This window comes from Rattus norvegicus, chromosome 1 (assembly GCF_036323735.1).
Source record: "Rattus norvegicus strain BN/NHsdMcwi chromosome 1, GRCr8, whole genome shotgun sequence".
Classification (NCBI taxonomy): Eukaryota; Metazoa; Chordata; class Mammalia; order Rodentia; family Muridae; genus Rattus; species Rattus norvegicus.
Genome location: NC_086019.1, coordinates 255724835 through 255746949, shown reverse-complemented (window position 1 = coordinate 255746949; position 22115 = coordinate 255724835). Strand labels below are relative to the sequence as shown.

The window sequence follows — 22115 nt, the reverse complement described above, 5'->3', positions numbered from 1 at the left end:
AAAGTAACTGAGTAACTTTTGACACGTAAAACACAAAAAGCAAAACAGAAACAAAAAGTCAGATCTTTGAAGTCAGGAGACTTCATTAGAGGAAGATACAGTGATAAAATAAAGAGGAGTGTGTGGGAGAAACATTCTTGGTGTGTCTGTAAGTTTGTACATATTTATTATTTGTTTATTTTTGAGACAGAGTGAGTTTTGGTAGCTGGCTTGGCTGGTCTTGAGTTTATTATCTTTCCTCAGCCTTCTCAATGCTGGGATTACATGTGTGCTGGGATTACATGTGTGCTGGGATTACATGTGTGCTGGGATTACATGTGTGCTGGGATTACATGTGTGCTGGGATTACATGTGTGCTGGGATTACATATGTGTGCTGGCATACTTGGTGTAGTCTGTATGCTTTATGAGTCATTCCCTGGACAGTTCTGACACTTGGCAAATCCCCTCAGCATTACAATTTTTGTTTATGTGTATGGGTCTTTTGCTTGCATGTATGTTTTTATACCACATGAGTGCCTGGTGCCCAGGGAGGCCAGAAGAAGGCATCAGATACCCTGGAACTAGAGTTAACACACTGTTAAGAGCTGCCATGTGGCCCCTAGGAATCAAACCTGGTGCCTCTGGAAGAGCAGCAAGTGTTCTTAACCCTATAGCTTCTGAACGGTTTGTTTGCTTTTAAGATAAGGTCTTACTGTATGTCCTACAACTTAGTACACTGAGAAGTCACTAGCTTGAATGCAGTTTGTATGCAGTTCAAGCTGGACCTGGACTTGTAATGCCCCTGCCTCTGTTTTTCGAGTGCTGGGATTACAGGTGTGCCACCAAAGCTCTCTCAGTTGTAGCTTTGGATAATCTGTTTACTTTGGCTTGTCAGTGTTTCAAAGCAAGGGCTTTTCTTTTCTCATCCTATGTTTAGTATGTTTAGTAAAAGTATTATATGATAGCTGCTAAATAAATACTAACTTCGGATGCATGTATTCTAGTCTGTTAGAATCTTCTTGTCTGATGGTTCTCAACCTGTAGGTCACAACCCCTTTGGGGGTTGCATGTCAGATAGCCTGCATATCAGATTTGCATTTTGATTTGTAACAGCAGCAAAATTATAGTCATGAAATAGCAACAAAATAATTCTGGGTCACTACAACCTGAGAGCTGCGTTAACTGCTTCGAGAAGGTTGAGAACCACTGTTCTTTCCAGCCTATTTGAATCCTCAACTTTTGTTCTTTTTTTACAACTGTTCTAATAAGACAGCTCCTTTATGTTACTATATGGATTAGTGAAAATCCAACCACAAACAACAAGAAAGCCCCACCAGTACAGACATTGCTGTGGAGATGGCTTAAGTCAGGACAGTGCAAGCCTGAGGACCTGAGCTTACATCTCCACAAACCCACATAAAAACATTGAACGTAACTGTTGGCTTGTAGTCCAGGCACTGGAGAAGAGGAGAAAGGAGGGTCCGTGGGGCTCACTGGTCAGCCAGCCTTGCCGAGAGACTGGGTCATACAAAGCAAGGTGGAAGGTGCCTCTGCACCATGCTGCTCTTCTCAGAGTCCAGCCTGCAGGTGCAGCCTCCCCTCCCCAAGCTCCAGGTTGCTGGCAGGTAGACTTTGGAGCCTTGTTTCCATTGCAAATAAGTGTGGCACCCAGTGTAGACCCAAATGTAGGTGTCTAACATCTTTGATGAACCTCAAGGCTGAAGATTTACAGCAAAACACTTCTTTGAGGTGGGACCCAGGATAAAAGTGAAAAGAACAGACCATCTTTGAAATCTATAGCAGGCCAGAAGAATTCAAATGAAAGTCAGTTTGAAGAAAAAGAATTTTCCATGACTTGCCTCTGTCACCGTATCTGAAAAACCATGAAAAGACACAAAGGATCTTGAAGGGTGAATCTCTAAGCAAAGATACCAGTTTTCTTATTTCAAATTAAAGAGAAGCAAAGAGTGCACAAACATTGGGTCATTTTTCTCCTGTACCACGTGTAGACTCTGCATAGACTGCGGAAGACTCACCCAGCCATCATGGCAGCTCCTGTAAGTCTTCAGTGTTACCAGATGCCTTATCATAGGGAGACTTCACATTGATGACATTAGGTGTCACACTGAACAAAGTAAGAGTTGCCCACACCCAAGAACTTCTGTAAGAGATGGAGCGGGAGGAGCTGGTGTTGGAATACAAAAGGCAAGAGCAGGATGACTCAGAAATCCTTTTTTAGAAGTCGAAGATGTGAGCCAGTCTTACAGACTGACTGTTTTACCTTCAACTGGCCAGTGTGCCTTTTATAAACTGTCTACCCAGAGACCAGTCCACTTGATAAGATAAACCATCGAGCGAGCATCCCAAGGCAAGCAGGCTAAACTTAGAGTTCATGTGGGTGACACTAAATACGGCAGATCCCAGTTCAACTCCAGTTGAGGGAAAAGAGAAAGGAGATGTTGTTAGTGTTGCTTAAAGAAATATGAAGATCTTGGAACTAGGAAATGAAAATTCGTACTTGGGATTGGTATTTTTAAAAAACTTTTATGCGTAAATCTTATCTTACTGTTTTAATTGTAGTTTATAACATATTTATAAATGCTATATTCTTTAATAGTGCTTCCCTATCCCTGAGTAGAACCTCCAGGATCCACCTAAAAAGCCAAGTGTGGGTTCAGTAGCTCCTACTAGTAACTGCAGCTCTCTGGGGTTTGGGGTGGAGGTAGGGGAACAGGTCTTCTTTGAAGGTCATTGGTTAACCAGCCTAGCCAATAAGTGAGCTTCAGGCTGGAGACATTGCTTCTCCTATAAAGGCACTTGCCAGGTAAGCTAAGAGGCCTGAGCTCACTTTCTGGAACCTACACAAACATGGAAGGAGAGCCGGGCTCCACAAGACTGTGCTCATGCACACACACACACATGGTCGTGCGCGCACACACGCACACACACACACATGTACGTGATAAGTGCCCCCAATAATAATAATTAAACAAGAAATAGAGATGAAGACACCTAATATCATTCCTCTGACCTCCACATGTGCATCATTCCCACACATGCACACACACACACACACCAAATAGAAGTAAAACTTAAAAATAAATAAGAACAAAGAAAGTGGATGGTTCCTGAGGAATAATACCCAAGGTTAACCTCTGGACTCCATGCATATGTACACACCCATGACCCATGCACTGCACACGGTGTACTATGACCTGTATACACATGAACAAACACATAGAGACAGGCAGACAGACCAACTATGGGATTTTTATTGGGATTACTTTATCATAGATGTATTAAGTCTGTTTAATCCGTGTATATGTTAAGTCTTTCAATTTACCTAATTTTATAGTATTTCTAAATGGTTTATGACTTTTAAAACAGACTTTTTTTATGTGTGCCTGGTGCCAGCAGAGCCACAGGAGGATGTCAGGTCCCCTGGAGTTACAGGGAGTTGTGAGCTCTCATGTGCTTCAGGGAACTCTGTAAGAGTGGCCAGCGCTCTTAACCTCTAAGTCGTCTCTCCAGCCCATAGTTGTGACTTTTGATATAATGAAATTTCTTAAGTATTATAGATCATTTATATTAGTATTATTGATCATTTATATATTTTGTTCTTGATTTGTTTTGTTTTGAGACAGGATCTACTGTATCATCCCTTGCTCATCAATCTAGAACTCTCTATGTAAGCTCAGCTGGCCTTGAACTCAAGGAAATCATTTGGCTTTGCCTTCTAAGTGCTGGGAATAAGGGCATGTCCTACCACCCCAGCACAGATCTCATTTCATCTTCTGGTTTTCGTTGGCATTTAGAATATACTTTTTTATGTGACCTTACCCAATCAATAAACATTTGATTTTCTACTAGTAATTAAAGGAAAAAAATCAGTTATTAATTTTATCTAAAAGATTAAGTATGTTATTTTAGTCATGGGCAGCTATAAATAGATTTGTTTCTCATGCTGGAGGCTGAAAAGTCTCTTGAATCTGAACTACACTCACATGTACAAACTCTTCAGAACTCTTAAGGGAATAAGACAACATTTGGGGTTTGAGGTTGTTATTAATATTTATTAAATTTCTTCATAAATATAAACTGACATATTTACTCTTTATATGTTTATAGTTTATAGCTATGTAAATTGAGCTGGGTGGAGTGGCTTCAGCCTTTAAGCCCAGCATGCAGAAGACAGAGGCTGATCCTCTGTGAGGACAACCTGGTCTACACATGAGTTCGAGGATAGTTAGAGCTACAGAGTAAAACCCTGTCTCCAAAAGGAAAAAACAAAGCCTTTGACAATTGTTATTTCTAGTTTGGTTCATTTTGGAAACCCTCTTGATTTTTTTAAAGTACCCCGTCCCCAATTCTTAGGCTCTGTGATTTACAGGAAGTTACATTCTCCCCAGGACCTGTGTCCCCAGCTTTAATATTTTAGGTTCTGAGCCATTTACATAAGTAGTAAACTTACTTGCACCATTAGAACTGATGGATACTGTGTCTCTTGTCCAGTCCCCACCAACTCTGCTGAGAAGTTTGCAGGCAGTCAAGATTTAATACCTGTAAACAAACCATGTACCTGTACTAGGAAACGCTTGTATGAGCCGTACACCTTTTAACCATACTAGCTCACTGGGCTAGGTGTCTTCACTCACATTTACAAAGAAGCCAAGTCAAAAGGTAAGATGACTTTTACATGTAATAAAAGGAAGAGGAAATGTCTTTACTTCCCTTTAAGTTTATGGCCAAGGCTTATAACAAAAGGCAGGTTAACATGGAAAAACGTTATTTTGTTTTCTATGACGTAGGACCTTCTAAGGAAATGAAGAGCCAAAGAAGTGAGAGGGCACGTCTGCTTTGATGCTTGGGTTTGTGACAGAGTAGACAGTCACGGGGAAACATACTTGGCAAGGCTGTGTTCAGACCCTTCCTGTCCCTCAAAAAGAAGGATGGGCTTTCCTGCCTTCCCACCAGGGAGCTCACCTGTAAAGTCAGGCTTAGGAAACTCTTTAGACAGACGTGCTACAGGCCTTTACTGCCTGGTACTTACTGTATTGCCCAGACTAACCTGAATTCTCGGGGTCCTCCTGCTGCATCCTCCTAGTTGTACCACCACACCTGGCTAGCAACTGAGTTTTAAAACTCACAGGTGGAATTTAGGCCTAGATCGGTTTCTATTTTTTTTCTTAGATTTATTTGTTTATTTTATATATAAGTACACTGTCGCTGTCTTCAGACACACCAGAAGAGGGCATCAGATCTCATTACAGATGGTTGTGAACCACCATGTGGTTGCTGGGAATTGAACTCAGGACCTCTGGAAGAGCAGTCAGTGCCCTTAACTGCTGAGCCATCTCTCCAGCCCAGTTTCTATTTTTTGAAATATGGTCTGAGTTTTCAAGACTAAAATTGTCCAGTAATTTCTAGATATCAATAACAGACCCAAAACAAAACAAAAACTAACGACAAACAAACCATAAACCTTCCTGTTTTCTGTTTTATATATTTTGGGATCCCCCAAATGAAAATCTTGCTTAAAACAAAAATTCCTTTTCTTCACCATTTGATTGCTCTTTCTTTGGCATGTTGAGGTGTCATAGTTTGTCTTTTTCCTTTCACTTAGGGGTGTATGTGTATATGTGGTGCTGGGGACTGAACCCAGGATTTGTGCTTGTTACATAAATGTTCTATCCCTTAGCTGTGGCCCTAGCTCATTTTCCCATTTTAATTGAAGTAGAATTACATGACTGCCCTCTTCCATCTGCTCCCAGGTGCCTCCCTCATTTTCAAGTTGATCGCCTCTGTTTTCTTTATTATTGTTACAGGAAGTGTGTGCTTATATATGTATGTGTATGCACAAATACATAAATGTAACCTGCTAACTGATTGCTCTGCATTGGACCACTAAGGCTTTTCTCCTCAGCAGTCACTAGTTAGTTGTCTGTGGTTCTTTGTGTAGGATGAGACCCCAAAAACTTGCCCTTGCATGTTAAGATTCCCCACTGACATTGACATTGTCTATGCCACCGTTCTAGAAGAAGCTGACTGCAGACTTCCTGGTGTTGTAGCACTTAAAAGAGTTTTCTGCCCTCTCCTTCTTAATGTTCCCTGCGCTGTAGACGCAGGAGCGGTAATGTAGATGCATCCATCTCATAGGCTTCTCGGGATCCATTGAACTCTATGTTGTATCTGGTTATGGCTTTTCTGCAATGGTTTTTATTTGCTGTAAAGAGGGGCTTCTTTGATGATTGGTAGTAGGTACACTTACCTCTAGGTATGAGGGTGACATTTAGAATATAGTAAGGAATTGTGCTAGTCTGTCAAGTGGTGGTATTAGATCCTTTCTAATGTCTATGACCTCACTAGCCTTGGGAAGCTGACTAGGTTTTCCATACCAGATATGAATTTCCTCCTGTTGATGGGCTTTAAGCCCAGCTAGACAGGTATTCACTGATAGGTATGACTTATTGTATTTTATAGATACCTAGCCATGCTAGTGTTTGTTTTTCTGGTACCAGGGGAAAAAGAGGCTTTCAGGTCAGATCCAGCTGGAATCATTGAGTCTTGTGTCCTAGATGTTCAGTGTCTTCAGCAATAGGGGCCTACCTCAACCCCTGAGAGGCGCCAAGGCATCAGTAGGTGCTGTTGCTTTGAGAATCACTTGGGACTACCCAGACCAACCATTCAAAAGGAGGGTTTTTCCTTCCTGGTATTGAGGGTTTTGTTAGTCTATGGATCTTGTGGGGAATACTGTCAGCCCAAATAGTTTAACTTTCTTTAAGACACACACACGCACAAGCACACAAACACGCACATGCATACACACACACACGAACACACATTCTTTGAGAATTTTATATACTGAATTTTGGTTATACCCACTCTATAACTTCTCCTAACTCTTCTAGATTTGTTTCCAACATTTACCTCCCTACACTTTTGTAAAGCTCAGTGAGTTTAATTGTGCTGCCCAATTAATTATTCACAAATATGAAACTATCCACAGTACTGTAGTTGACTTATCAAGGGCTCAATAGCTTCTCAGGTTTGGGACTAGTGAGTCCAACTCCTGTGTGCTAGAGAGTTGACTAGTTAGTTTAACCTAATTTTTAGAAATAATGTTAAAGGAATAAAGTCTTACAATATGGTTTATTTCAAGTATTTTTAAATACTAGGATTAAATTGTGTGTATTTTCTTAGTAAAATCTTGGGGGGCTGGCTGGAGAGATGGCTGCTCTTCCAGAGAGCCCGGGTTCAATTTCCAGTACCTACATGGTAGCTCACAACTGTCTGTAACTCCAGTTCCAAATGATTCAACACCCTCACAAAGATATACATTCAGGCAAAACGTGAAATAAAAATAAATAAATAAAATGATTAAAAAAAATCTTAGGGATTAGTTAGTGTGTTGCTGAGAAGAGACACCATGACCTAGGCAGTTCTTAGGAAAGCAAGTATTCTGTTGCGTGCTTGCTTACAGTTTCAGTCCATACAGGCAGGCGCTGGAGCAGTAGCTTAGAGCTACATCTGTGAGCCTGGGCCTCTCTTAGGCTTTTGAAATTTAAGAGCCCACCCCCAGTGACACAATTCCTCCATTAAGGCCAACCTCCTAATCCTTTCCAGTAGTGCCAGGCTGGAGGCCAATCATCCATACTGAGCCTGAGGAGCTGTTCTCATTCAACTACAGCTGGAAACTACATCCGAGCTACTGACCCTGTCTGTTTCTAAGCCGTGTCATTAAGGTACTATAGGTGAGATCCAATTGTCTCAGACCTAAGTATATTAAAGTACTTCCTTACGAACGCAGAGAAGCATCAGAATGAAGCTATTAAAGAGTACCTGGGAAGAAATTAAGAAAAACTGTCTCACAGCTAGCTGAAGCATCTCGAGACCTCTGGTCATTGGCCTCTGATAAGTACACAGTGGATGCATTCTGGTTTCATTTTATTGTCACTGGAATGGACTCAACTTTCTTGACATTTAAATGAACTTTTTTTTTTTTTTTGTGGCTTGTTTACTTGGTTTAGAGTTTCTGTCAACAATTGTATATCCTCACCAAACTCACTGCAGGAGAGGCATTTCAGGTGAGGAGAAAAACAGCCTAAAGGAGAGTTATACAGTATTGTCATGTTGCCTACAGCTAACTCAGGTCACAGTACTTTTCTCCCCTTTGTGGTGCTAAGACATAAAACTTGGTACTTCTAACTTTTGTTGTTGTAGGAGACAACAACAGGGTCAGTACCAGAGGCTAGCCTCACATTCCTTATATGGCTAAGGACAGATGACCTTTCAATCTCTGTGAACCTCCATGGGCCCAGGTTATTAGGCACTTTAGATCTTATGGTGTTCTTAACCCCTCGGCTCCTTCAGTCTTCCCTCCACCAACTCTTTCATAAGGCTCCCGGAGCTCTATCTACCTAATGGTTGTTTGTGGTTCTCTGCATCTGTTTCCATCGGCTGCCAAATGCAGGCTCTTAGAAGACAGTTAGGCTAGGCTCCTGTCTACAGGCATGACAGAGTAGTATTAGTGTTGTCAGGGGTTGGCTCTTCCATGGGGTAGGTCTCAGGTTGGGCCGGTCATTGGTTGGCCATTCCCTCAATCACTGTTGTATCTTTATCCCTGAACATCTTGTAGGCAGGACAAATTTTGAGTCAAAAGTTTTATGGGTAGGTTGGTGCCCCACTCCCTCCACTGGAAGTGCTGCCTAGCTCTAGGAGTTAAGCCACTTCAGGCTTCATATCCTCTTCTCCCAGGAGTCTCAGCTAGGGTCACCCCAGATCCTCCCAGGAGCTCCCCTTTCCAAGGTCTCTTTCTTGTCCCAGAAATGCCCCCCAGCAAATTTCCCTTCTCTTTCCCAGCCCTCTCACCCCATCCCCTGCTCTCCCTATATCTGACCTCTACCTTCATTCCCTTCCCCACTCCCTCTCCTATCCTATTCTCTCTCTCCTTTTACTTCTGATGTCTATTTTATTTGCCCTTCTGAGTGGGATTCACACATCCTCCCTTGGGCACTCCTTATTACCCAGTTTCTTTGGGTCTGTGGATGGTTGTAGCACGGTTGTCCTGCACTTTATGGCTAACATCCGCTTTTAAGTGAGTACATACCATGTGTATCTTTCTGGGTCTGGGTCACCTCACTCAGAGATTTTCTAGTTCCTTCCATTTGCCCACAGATTTCATGATGTCCTTGATTTAATAGCTGAGCAGCATTCCTTTGTGTAAATGGAACACTTTTTTTTTTTTTTTAAATCCGTTCTTTGCTTGAGAGACATCTGGGTTGTTTTTAGTTTCTGGCTCTTACGAATAAAGCTTCCAAAGTTGAGCCACAGTGTCCTTGTGGTACGATGGGGAGTTGTATAGCTGGGTCTTTAGGTAGAACTATTCCCAATTTTCTGAGAAACCACCAAACTGATTTCCAGAGTGGTTGTACAAGTTTGTACTCCCACCAGCAATAGAAGAGCACTCCTCCTGTTCCACATCCTCACTAGCATGAGTTTTTTATTTTAACTATTCCGACAGGTAGGTATAAGGTGGAATCTCAGAGGTGTTTGGATTGCATTTCCCTGATTCCTTAGGATGTTGAACATTTCTTTAAGAGCTTCTCAGCCATTGAGATTCCTCTGTTGAGAATTCTGTTTAGCTCTGTACCCCCCCCCCCTTTTTTTTTGTTCTTTTTTTTTCGGAGCTGGGGACCAAACCCAGGGCCTTGCGCTTCTGTACCCCCTTTTTAAATTGGATTACTTGGGTTGTTGGTGATTAGTTTCCTGTGTTCTTTATCTGTTAAACATTCTTTTAAACTCCCATTTATATTTGTTTGCTTGCCTGTGTATTTATTATAGTTTGACTGTGTATCCCTACTTGGCCTGTATGTACTACACTTGGCTGGCTTTGAACTAAAGACAATTCTGCTTTAGCTTCTCAAGTGCTAGGAAACATGCATGTGGCATCATGTCTGCCTTAATACTTTTTAAAAAACATCTATACACATGGCTGAGTGAATGTAAGCTTCTTGTCTGTGGGTAACAGGAGAACGGTAAGAGGTGTTGGAGAGTTTCTGGTGATACAGGTGCTGGGACCTCAACTTAGATCTCTCTGGATGAGCAGGAGGTACTCTTAACTAGCGGGTCACTTTCCCAGCTCTCTGGCTTGGTACTTTTAAACAAATTAGTTTCTTAGTTAACATTTAATTGTGTTTTCCAAGAATGGAAATATTGGCAGTGTTTTAAGGCTCACTTATTTCCTTTACTTACTCACATATTTAGTAATTTGGAGGATTTAAAAATATTACTAAATGTGTCCCATGGGATCTAGCATCCTTATTTTTATGCAAATTAAAATTGAAATAGTTTAAAGAAAATTCCAACCTTTTAGATCATTTGTAATCTCTTGGATTAGAGCCGAGTTGGTGCCTGTGCCTGTGCCTGTGCCTGTGCTGGGTCACAGTTTGGGGCTATACTGTATAGAAGAGAAAGTCCTGATAACTGTTGGTGTAGAACTAGGAAGATTTTATTAGTATTTACTCTTTCAAAAATGTTCATTAGTGTGTTTTTAGTTATAATTACAGAGGACTAATGCCACATAGACTAATAACTAAATACAGGGGACATTGATATTGGTTCCATGTACAGCCTAAAGGCTGGCGACTTCTGGGTGGGTTGACGGTGTGACTGCATTTCATACTGTCTGGTAGTGGTGGTTTCTCCTAGTTGCAATGTCTTTAGTATTTTTAGATACTACAGTTGATCATTTTTGCTTTTCCTATAATTACCGTCTTCCTTTTACATAAAAGAACAAAACAAAAAGCCACAACCTAGGACTTAAAGGAATCTCTCCTATAAAGTATCCCCATAATGTATGTCTTAAAAGTATCCATATGTTTAAAGAATAAACGTATATTCAACTCCATTATTTTGAGGTATTTGTTTTAACTATGAAATCTAGTATTATAATTCTGCTTACTCAGAAAAAATGTCCACTGACAAAATGAAAAGTTTATTAATTTCCTTTTATTACAGATGTAAACATTGCATTAGACTTTTAGCAGCATACAGTTGATATGGTGCATATAAGGCTGACAGGTATTGAAAGGTAGAAGGTTGGTATAGGGAGATTCAGCATCAGTAGATACTTGAAAGCAAAATGGGGTTGCTTTGCTTTTCGTTTTCTTGTAAAATCAGTCTTAAGAGCTGTAGTCCGATTTAAGCCCCGTTTAAGTCCGTTTCTATAGCAGCGCCCTGAAAGTACTAAAGCAGACAGATTCAGCTTCCTCTTACTCTGTTGGCCTAAAATTTTATTATCAGACTTGGCTTGTATTGCTAACCTAGGGTGCTAGAAAAAGAAATAATACACAATACTTAGACTTATTTGCAATGCTCATATCTTGTTAAAGCCAATTAGAGCTAATTTTAGTGATGGTTGGAGGCTTCTAGACTGGAGTGCACTGTAACTCCTGTAAATACCGTTTCCAAATGTTGTCTCTCCCTTCCAGCTCATCACAACAGTTTTAAAACCAGCTTTTGTTTTTGTTTTGTTTTGTTTTGTTGCTTTGTTTTGTTTTTAACAGGAAAGCCAGTGTAACTCCTTCAAGACTGGAGTGGCACACACTACCTGCATCTGCCTCATGTGAGTTCTCGTTTTGGGCAGCAGTACTCTGCTGGGCTGGAACCTCTGTAGAGGTTTGCCCTTTATTTTTCTAAAGTCTGTAAGCTCCTCACACAGTGTGTCTTGGGGACAATGGTAAACGATGCATAAGTACTCCAGACTCAGGCAGAAGCTCTCTCTAGCTCAAAGGAGCGTTCTCTGCTAATGTCAGCTCTGTCTTGGCTGAGTGAACAGCTTCCACAGAGCAGAGCCCACAGCTTCATCCCCACAGCGTGCAGTTATTTTTGAAGAGCTGTTTTTCCTTGCAGATTATTGAGTAAAGAATATCTTTAAAAGCGCTCTGTAGCTTCAACTTTCAAAGCTTTGGCTGTTCTCTTTATAGTCTTGTTACGTAACCTGAGAACACTGTGTGCTGTCCTAGTGCCTAAAGCAGGGTGGTGTTTTGTTTTGTTTTGTTTTTTCCTATTTCTTTTGGACTTTAGCCCTTAAAACAATTTCTTCCTTTGTCTTTGGATTTTGGGTAAATTGGGCTAGGCACAGAATCTCCTCGAGAATAAGTAAGCAGTTCATGTGAGATTGCCGAACTCAGGGACTGTTGTCCAGTGTTAGAATCCTGGGAAATTGGTTGTGAGAGCGATGCTCGAAGCTTTGGATTATTCACTTTCCAGTTTTGTGAGAAAAACTCGGCTGTGGGAAAGCATGGAGTTCTGCAGCCTGAGGGGTTAGAGGCTGGTCCTGGCAGATGTCTGTGGCTAGTTTAAAGGACCCGGCTGATTGAGGGGGGAAAAGAAGATGAAGTTTGGTTTTTTATTTTTTAACCTTTTTTTTTTTTTTTTTGAGACAGGATCACATTAAGTAGCTCTGTGTGTCCCTCCTGAAGCTCATTGTGTAGGGCTGCCCTTGAACTCGAGGAGGTGTGCCTGCCTCTGCCCTGAGTGCTTTTATCGTTATCTTTGGAGGAGGGTAACACTGCATAAGCTTCATGACATTTTGCAACCAGGTCAGGATTAACGTGTTTTTCTCACAGGGCTTTTAGAAGAACCATGTAAGCCCTGTTTGTGAACCACAGCTCCTTCAGCTGTGGCTGTACTGTGATGGAGGTCTACAGATAACTTAGTGACCTGGGAGTGTGTACTGCTGAAACCGTTATCCGAGAGGCTTATGCGGACATGTCAATAGCTTGTCTGTCTTGCTGATTAATATAGAGCTCCGTGAAATAGATAGGGCTGTTAAAGAAGAACTTGGACTCTGTGATAAATCCATTCCCACCCAAGACTAGGGCAGTCTATTCTGGCCCAGTTGGAAGAAATTCGAAGAGTGTAATGTGCTTCAGCATTCAGGCCTCAGCTCTGATGGCCTGAATAATCTACAAGTTCATAGCAACCCTTCCAGACCCCAGCACAAAGCCTTCTGGCTCAGACTCAGGTACACTTGAATCCAGCTCAGGCCAGAGATTGCAGAGGACTCCTTACATTTCTGGGAAGTATCATGAACTGACTTAGAGGAAGGAGACTTGGTGTTTCTATGGTGAATTTATAGAAAGTCACCATAATTAAATATTTGAGAGCTTTTGCCCTCTGAGCACAGTGTAAATGTGGTGTTTTGGTTTTACTGTTGTTTGTTTGGGATTTAGAATTATTTTTCTATATTTTTTCACTAGTGAGATTGTGTTTCCTAGATACACCAGGAAGCTACACCATAAACAATATGTCTGCCTAAGACCTGAGCACTAACAGTGTCCTTACATGCTGGCATAGCCGTGGGACACCTCACGGTCTACGTTAGTTAGAGCTGTAGGTGACTAGTGACTATTGATAGAGAACAATTACCCACACCCAGGCATAGCCCCTAGTTGATGACTTAATACAAAGGAGTCAGCCTTGAAATTGTAGTCAGACTGAGTGGACTCAGTAGGTTGCATTTATATATTTATGCATATATATGCATTTGTGTACATATATGCAGCAACAAGAAGAGGAGGCTATTAATTTTAGAGGGAATAAGGAAAACCATGGGAGGGTAGAGGGAGGACAGGAAAGGGAGAACTTATGTAATTATATTTTAATTTAAAATTTTGTTTTTTTTTTTTTCTTCTTTCTTTTTTTTGGAGCTGGGGACCGTTGTTTGTTTTTTTTTAAAGATTTATTTTATTTATGTGAGTACACTGTAGCTGTCTTCAGACACACCAGAAGAGGGCATCAGATCTCATTACAGATGGTTGTGAGCCACCATGTGGTTGCTGGGAATTGAACTCAGGACCTCTGGAAGAGCAGTCAGTGCTCTTAACCACTGAGCCATTTCTCCAGCCCTTAAAAAAATTTTCTCTCTTTCTTTCTTTCTTTCTTTCTTTCTTTCTTTCTTTCTTTCTTTCTTTCTTTCTTCCTTCCTTCCTTCCTTCCTTCCTTCCTTCCTTCCTTCTTCCTTCCCTCCCTCCCTCTCTCCCTCCCTCCCTCCCTCCCTTCCTTCCTTTTTTTCTTTTTCTTTTCTTTTCTTTTCTTTTTTTTTTTTTGGAGCTGAGGACCGAACCCAGGGTCTTGTGTTTTCTAGGCAAGCGCTCTACCACTGAGCTAAATCCCCAACCCCTAAAAATTTTAATGAGAAAAATAATGCTAAATTAATTTGACCTTCAGTTCAGATTGTCTCATGGCCATAATATTCAATGACCAATTCATCATGACTCATTAACCACAGAAAAGTATCCATTTAGGCATGAGTTTGAGAGTGGTAGGGGAATAAGGTCTAGTCTGTTTGTTTTTAAAGATCTGTTTATTGTAAACAGTGTAAATGTGGTGTTTTGGTTTTACTGTTGTTTGTTTGGGATTTAGAATTATTTTTCTATATTTTTTCACTAGTGAGATTGTGTTTCCTAGATAGCCGTGGTGTATACAGTGTTCTGCCTGAATGTATGCCTGCACACCAGAAGAGGGCACCAGATCTCGTAGACAGTTGTGAGCTGCCACGTGGGTGCTGGGAATTGAACTCAGGCTCCTTGGAAGAGCAGCTAGCGCTCTTAACCTCAGAACCATCTCTCCAGATCCAGGTCTAATTCTTTATCTTTATTTTGAGGACATTCAGCAAATTATTCTTCTTGAAATATTAATAATTGACAAATATTTCACATGAGCCAGATCCTAGAAGAAGAAAGAGTCAGCTGTACTGGATTTTTTTTTTCTTGAGTACTTTTGAATTAAGTAGGATTTTGATCAGTTTGGGGAAGTTTGGGTTTTTAGAAATTTTGTCAAAAGGGGCTTTACAATTGCCATCACATCATGGCTGGGGAAAGTAGGTGAAGAATGCTAGCTTTCGTTTTTGTTTTTCAGTGTAAATCAGTCTTAACTGGGGTACCGTGCCTTAGTGGTCACCAGCTCTTCCTCTGTTGACATGTGCGAGCAGTCAACATTGCCTTCCCTTTGCCTCAGGCACAGCACACAGACTTGGAATTGTACACTGAAGCTTGACTACGCTTCAGGGCTTATTTTTTGTTTTGAGGGAGCACAGCATAGATAGAGGCTGAAGTAGAAGTTATGGGAGGAAAGAAGTCTAGCTGCTTTTGAAAATATCCAGAGTTGCTGGACATAGTGGCATACTTCTTTAATCCCAGTACTCGAGAGGGATTGGCAGGCGCTCTCCTTGAGTTCAAGGCCAGTCTTGTCTTCAGAGTGAGTTCCAGGACAGCTAGGGCTACATAGAGAGTTAACGTTAGGAAAGAACAGCAGCTGGAGGAAGGGTTCCTGGGGAGTTTGGGGTTAGGGGCAGGGTGTGCCAGCCAAGGGGACTCCTAACAGGTAGGGACTCCAGGAGAGTGGCACCAGACTCTACTTTGACATGTTAATAGGCACAGTGTAGCTAGCAGTTTGTCCTGGATTTGAGACCTAACTGTACCAGTTTCCATAGGTAAGCAAATGGCAAAGTCCAGTGTGATTCTGGGCTAAGGATGTTAAGAGTAGAGGGAAGAGTTACAATGGTGTGACGAGAGTTGAGACCAGGTTCATAAGACTGAAAATTGGATGGATATCTTTGTCTTAGTTGGTGTTTAGGAATAACAGGTTTTTGAAATTGTATTGGTTTTTGTAATGGTACTTAACCTGCTCCTGTAAACAAGGCAGGTTGCTAACCTAAATATACCAATTGGAAGAAGTATATTTGAAGGAGTGACATTTTATTGTTGAGCTCAGTGAAATACTCAAACTCTTTCATTGTGTAAAGTTTTAGACATAGTAAAGAGAAACCTCGCAACCTTAAACCTGTGTCATTTAACTCTTAGTAAACAGTGCGTTTATGAAGCATATTAGGAGAAATAAGTAGTTTTACCCACACAATTTGCATGTATTTACCTGCTGTGACCGTAGTGATGACCTTGTCTGATGAGCCAAATTTTAATGTCTAATTCCTGGTTTGCAAAAGAGATTTTTGTCATTGTTTTAGATGTGTTTTCTTATGGTTCGTTTGAAGCGATACTTGTCAAGAATGGTGTTGCAGGTCGTAGAAGTGTTAGGCATAGCAGCTGTTTGGGCTGATAAGATGCATTTGACAGGCAAAACATTGACAGGGAGACCAGATAAACTGGTTAGACTACAGAGCAACTACCAGAAAAAGCTGAAAGTAAAAGACAAGGGAAAGCTTGTTCTGAATATCGCTGCGTCAGTTACAGTTAGGCCCCTACAAATGCACACCTCTCTGCCCTAGTTTGCTATTTATTGTCTCACAGTTAATACCATAGCTGTGCAGATTAGACTTTCCCCCAGCACTAAGGTGTTGGGAGTCAAAGAGTAGATACAGGAAAAGTGTTAACAACAGGCTAAAACTGTTCAGACAGAACCTGTTTCTGCTAATGGCTGAATTTCTTTAGTTACCAGCTATAATACAAAATACAAAAGTTTGAGGGAAAAGAAGAAAGGAGGAATTGGGGAAAAGTAGAGTCTCATTCATTTGGCCTCTCTTCTCGTGGGCTGTTCTTCCTGCTAACTAATGAGTCTCCTCTTTGTGCAGTGTACAAGTCTCCGGAATATGAATCCCTTGGCTTTGAGCTTACTGTGGAGAGATTAGTGTCCATCGGCTATCCTCAGGAGCTGCTCAACTTTGCATATGATTCGACATTCCCTACCAGGTAAAATTTCAAGATATTTTTGGATTAAAACCACTTCCCCTGTCCTAAAATTATGAATTCCAAACTTATCCCTGTCCTGCAACAATAAATGCTAGTGTTGACTTTAAATTAGTAGAGCTCTCCATCCTTTACTCAGCCATTCGCCACATTTCTCTTCTGTTCCCTTCCCACTCTGCCCGCCTTCTCCTCCCTCCCCTCCCATCCTCCTCCTGCTTCTCTCAACAGTATATGTATCCCAGGCTGGACTCGAGCTTGTTCCTGCTTCAGACCCCCAAGTGCTTAGTGCGCAGCTCTCTGTGCTCTTGAGTAGAACAGGAAGACTCACTGGTGGCAGGAAAGGGGTTGTTAGGGCTGAAGTCATGATGAGCACAGGTGTCCTGTTTGTTTGCCCCCTTACTTCTGGGCAGGTATATGTTCTGCTAATACAGTTAGCTTGGTGGGACAACCTTGGCACTTTGTGTTTCTGGGTTTGATAGGGAAGAGTTAAGATTATGAAAGACATTTGTTTGAAATATCGTCACATTTGCTACACTTGTAACATTGGATACTGGGAAATATAAGCAGTTCAGTGTCTGAAGAAATTTATAGGTTATTGTAGAAAGATGGCAGCTTCCTCACGAGGAAGGGAGTTTATGCTTGTTTGATGGAGCCACTACTCCAAAACAGCACACACAACATCAGTGTTGTTAGTTGCATTCACAGTCCTCCCTTCCCACCTTCCAGCTCCTCCTCAAGAGCTGGGATGGTCCCTGGGGATTAAAACACAGTACACAGGGTGTGCCTCCAGTCCAGCGATTTACCTTTTGAAGCGCATGTACTTAGTGTATCCAGTTATGTTGTGTGGGGAATATAACTGAGGTGCTACAGAGCTCGAGTTAGGTGAAGCTCTGGCTCATAACTGAGCGTACACGACTGCTGCATGACTGCACTGTCACTGTCTCCCTTTCCTGTAGAGGACTTGTCTTTGACACACTCTATGGAAATCTCTTGAAAGTTGATGCCTATGGAAACCTCTTGGTTTGTGCACATGGATTTAACTTCATAAGAGGGTGAGTATAAAGAACCCTTAGCCTCTTGAGAGAGAGGAGGTGGGGGTGGGGGAAATGCCCGTGCCCTAGAAATGGTCCATTTGATTTTAATTCTGTTTATTATTATTATTATGTGTATGTTTGTGGAGGGTGCACGTGTGCCACAGTGTGTATGAGGAGGTCAGAGAACAGCTTTTGAAATTGTTTTTTCTTTTTTTTTCTTTTCATTGTGGCTTCCTTCCAGGGATTGAACTTAGTCATCAGGTTTGCAAAATGAGTTCCTACAGCAGCCCTTGCTGCCTTGTTTTTTTGAGATGGAGTCACAGTGGGTGCGGGCAAGTTGGCTAGGCTAGATGGTCAGTGAGCCTGAGAATTTAGCAGGCTCTACCTCCCCAGAGCTGGGATTGCAGGTGCATGCCTGTGTACCCTCTGTTTAATGCCTGGTTCTCAGACTCGCCTCAGGTCCTTATGCTTATGGGTAAAGCAAGCACCTTACCAGCTTCACTGTCTCCGTAGCCCCTCTGATATTTGGGTAAATGACATGAAATTGTCTGCACAGGCAAGATACGCTTACCTCTTCCTTTTAGCATTGAGTCATCCCTTTACGTAAGCAGAGTTAAGGTATTAGTAATTATATTTTGTTTGTCTTCTAATTATACAGTACCCAAAAAGATAATTTTGAAGCTTGCTAAAAAATCACACTTTAGACGTAGTTTTAGACTTAAGTTCTAAGATGTTTGTTTACTTGTTTGTTTTCCCTGAGACAATTTCTCTGTGCATCACTGGCGGTTCTGTAACTCACTTTGTAGACCAGGCTGGCTTTGAATTCACCGAGGAGGCTTCTGCCTCCTAAGTGGTGTGTGCCACCACTACCCGGTTTCCTTTTCCTTTTTTTTTTTTAATTTTTATTTATTTATTTTTTTTAAAGATTTATGCATTTATTATATATAATTACACTGTAGCTGTCTTCAGACACACCAGAAGAGGGCATCGGATCTCTTTACAGATGGTTGTGAGGCACCATGTGGTTGCTGGGAATTGAACTCAGGACCTCTGGAAGAGCAGTCAGTGTGCTTAACCGCTGAGCCATCTCTCCAGCCCTTACTTTTCCTTTTTAACACAGAAGAGATACACAGCAAAACTGAAAACTTTTGACCTATATAGCAATTTACATGGCTGAGATTTTATTAACTAGTACATTTTAATCTTTGAGTAACTATTTTCAGACATTTGTATAATGACAGCATCTTAAAATGCTGAGTTAAAAGTACAAGGTACTCTAAACACAAGGTAGTGCTGGGCACAGTAATGCCTGCCTGGAGGACCAAACCATTCTGAAACTAAGATAGGAGGGTTTTTGAATTCAGGAGTTCGATGCCAGTACCTGAGTGATACAATGAGAGCCACCTCAGAAATCAGAAATGATGGTGAGAGAGGCTCCCTGTGTGGTTATGCTTTTAACATCAGCACTGTGAGGCAGAGGCAGGCAGATCTCCTTATGTTCAAGGCCAGCCTACTCTTCATAGTAAATTCCAGGACAGCCAAGGCTCCATAGTGAGGCCCTTCCTCAAAAAAGGGAAAAAATAAATTTAAAAAAAAAAAAAAAAAGAGGGCATGATGGGGTGATAGGATTCGGTTCAGTAGCAGACATTTACTCAGATGTAGGAGCCTGGGTTTGATCCACAGCCCTGTAAAAGGAGGGAGGGAGGGAGGGAGGGGGAGAAAGTAGTGATTTTTAAAATGGACAACTTAGATTTTTTTATCTTCACTATCTTTGCTAATTTGGGAGTTTCAGCAGTAATATGTTATAAATATGTAAGTATCTTTTTTTTTTTTTTGTGAAACAGCCTAAATATGTTTTGTTTTGCTTTGTTTTTAAAAATAAAACACTATTTGGGCGTTGGAGGAATGGCTCCGTGATTAAGAGCATCTGTTGCACTCGCAGAGGCCCTGGGTTCCGTTTCTAGCCCCCACATGGTGGCTCACAACCACCGATGACTCCAGTTCCAGGGGCTCCGATGCCCTCCTCTGGCCTTCACAGACAGCCAGCATGCACACGGTGCATCTACACACAACACACAGCCAGACAGAACAACATAGACATACTAATCTAAAAAAATAAAGAAAAATAAAAAATAGAACTTGACACTATATTTGGGTTATAATTATAACTTGAAATGAAAACATTTTATAGTCTCCTTTCCTGTAATTTTTTTGAATTATTTTTTCCTGATGGAAAAGTGCTAAAGTCATCACAGTCACATTGGAATAATTAAAGACAGTGGTTTTGGCAACACGTTTTGTTGTAAGAGGTGTAATCTAACTGAAATTGTGTCAGAACGTCCTTTAGGTCCAAGGTCATAACGTGTCCCACGCAGAACTGAGGCACATTGCACAGTGGGACTGAGCAAGCCTTACTGCATAGCACAGGCTCAGAGGTGTCTCAGGTGCACATGTACAAGTGAGTGACCTGAGTGTCATCTTGACCTCTCTGAGCAGGCCAGGAAGGCTGCACACACCTTCCTGTGCTCTAAAGATGCTTTTGTATCAGGAAGCAGGATTTAGATGAAAAACAGCCACATGCAGGATCACAGACCTAACTAAGCTCATCATGTCAATGTCATCACGATACTGTTACAAGGAGCCCCGTGAAAATGAGCAGGTTCTGTTCTGAGAAGGGATTTCATTGCTCTGGCTATTAGTCGAAAGGAAGGCGGGCGGGGGGGGGGGGGATGAGATCCACCAACCTGTTGTGTTCCCCTAATAAAGTTTCAAAGTAGCTTCTTTGGAAATACTTTTGGTAGTATTTCAAAAATAAGTCATTTGTGAGTAAACGTAGATTCATTGAAGCTTAGCACAAAACAAAAGGAAAAGATCTTAGGGGGAGAATGAACATGGTGGAAAATGGTTTTTAAGGTGCGGTGGAGATGAGCTGAAAAGGAGGTCAGCGTCCCTCTGGCTTTGTCACACCTTGTTAGCTTGGGTCTGTGGCTCGCAAAAGCTACTGATGTTCCTTCCCATTCCAAATAGGTGGCTTCTTCTGCTGTGATGCACTGTCTCCCCTGACTGCGAATGCAATGACTAGCCGCGTTTGTCAGTCAGTTTGAATTGTAGTTGCTGAAGTAGCTGCACCTGTAATGGGAGAACGCCAGCCTTCACTCACTGGCTGGAGGGAGGGCGAGTCAGTGGAAGCCCAGAGTTCCACTCCACGTCTCCACCCTTCTTCCTCACTGCTAGGGTTACGGGCACTCTGCAGTGCTTGGTTTTTATGTAGGTATTGGGGATTCTAAACCAAAGTTCGTGTTTGCATGACAAACACTTTACTGATTTGAACTGGGCCTTGCAAATTAAGTAAGTCAAGTCAGAAGTTGGTCTGCTTTCCATAAAGGGGAACAGAGAGAAAGACAGCTCAGTCTGGTAAGGAAGGCTGCTCTTTGTTCTACACTCCATCCAGGAGCAGAAGTGTCCACTTAGGTGTTAGAGCAGAGGCCAGCACACCAGCACCTACAGGATCCCTTTGTAGATTGTCCTTGCCTCTCTCTTCACAGTCACTTCCTTTTACTTTTAGACTTATTTATCTTAAATTGTATTTACTTACTTGTTTTGAGACAGGGTTTCACTGCGTCACCCTGGCTGGCTTGGCTGTCAGTGCTGGGATTACAGGGGTGAGCACATGGTTATGGGCTATTTCCTTAAACCTTTCAAGCTAAATAGTTTCCTTTTAGTCTTAGAGTTCCCACAGCTTTCTTGTAGAGGTTGGGTTGTGTGCTCTTAAGTTACCTCCTTAGCAGGGAGAGCCCTGGGTGGTGGTGTTTATGAGAGAGCTGTTTAAGGGCTCACCCTGACCTGTTCACAGCTGTTCAGATTTAATATGTGAAGTCTGTCTTTCACATAGCCATCAACATACTTTAATAAAACATTGAATAAGTGACTATTTCCTACAGTTGTTAACTTTTTGAGTATCAACTAATTTTTTTTTTTGCATTTTCTTGCAGACCAGAAACTAGAGAGCAGTATCCAAATAAGTTTATCCAACGAGATGATACTGAACGGTTTTACATTCTGAACACACTCTTCAACCTTCCAGGTAGACCGCCTCTGCTTGCTGTCCATGCTGTCCCTTCGTCCCAGACCACTTGTTGAAGGGAGCTAGTTAAATCAGCTTGACTGTTTTACTTAGAGCTCATTAATATCTTTTCTTCCTTTCAGAAACCTACCTGTTGGCCTGCCTAGTAGATTTTTTTACTAATTGTCCCAGATATACCAGGTATGTTTAGACTACAGTTTTCTTTATCCAGTTGATTTTTAAATTAATGTACAGGGTTTTAGAGAACTGGCCATTGTAGGTCTTTTCTGCTTTTCTAAAGTGAATTTAGTGCTAGTGAGAGATGCCACAT

The 22115-nt window shown here is 41.6% G+C and overlaps 1 protein-coding gene across 6 annotated transcripts in view; it reads left to right on the top strand.

The window, feature by feature from the left end:
* The window catches only part of Nt5c2 (5'-nucleotidase, cytosolic II), a 125489-nt gene that overhangs the window by 91336 nt on the left and 12038 nt on the right, over positions 1-22115 (top strand). For 5 of the 6 annotated variants that reach the window (XM_002728891.7, XM_063282768.1, XM_039101430.2 and 2 more), the window contains exons 4-7: positions 16573-16690; positions 17644-17739; positions 21714-21805; positions 21928-21985. In XM_002728891.7, coding sequence (XP_002728937.1) covers positions 16573-16690; positions 17644-17739; positions 21714-21805; positions 21928-21985 — 364 coding nt within the window. Of the gene's footprint in view, positions 1-11545; positions 11605-16572; positions 16691-17643; positions 17740-21713; positions 21806-21927; positions 21986-22115 lie in introns of all 6 variants that reach the window. The other variant, XM_039101431.2, reaches the window with a different exon arrangement.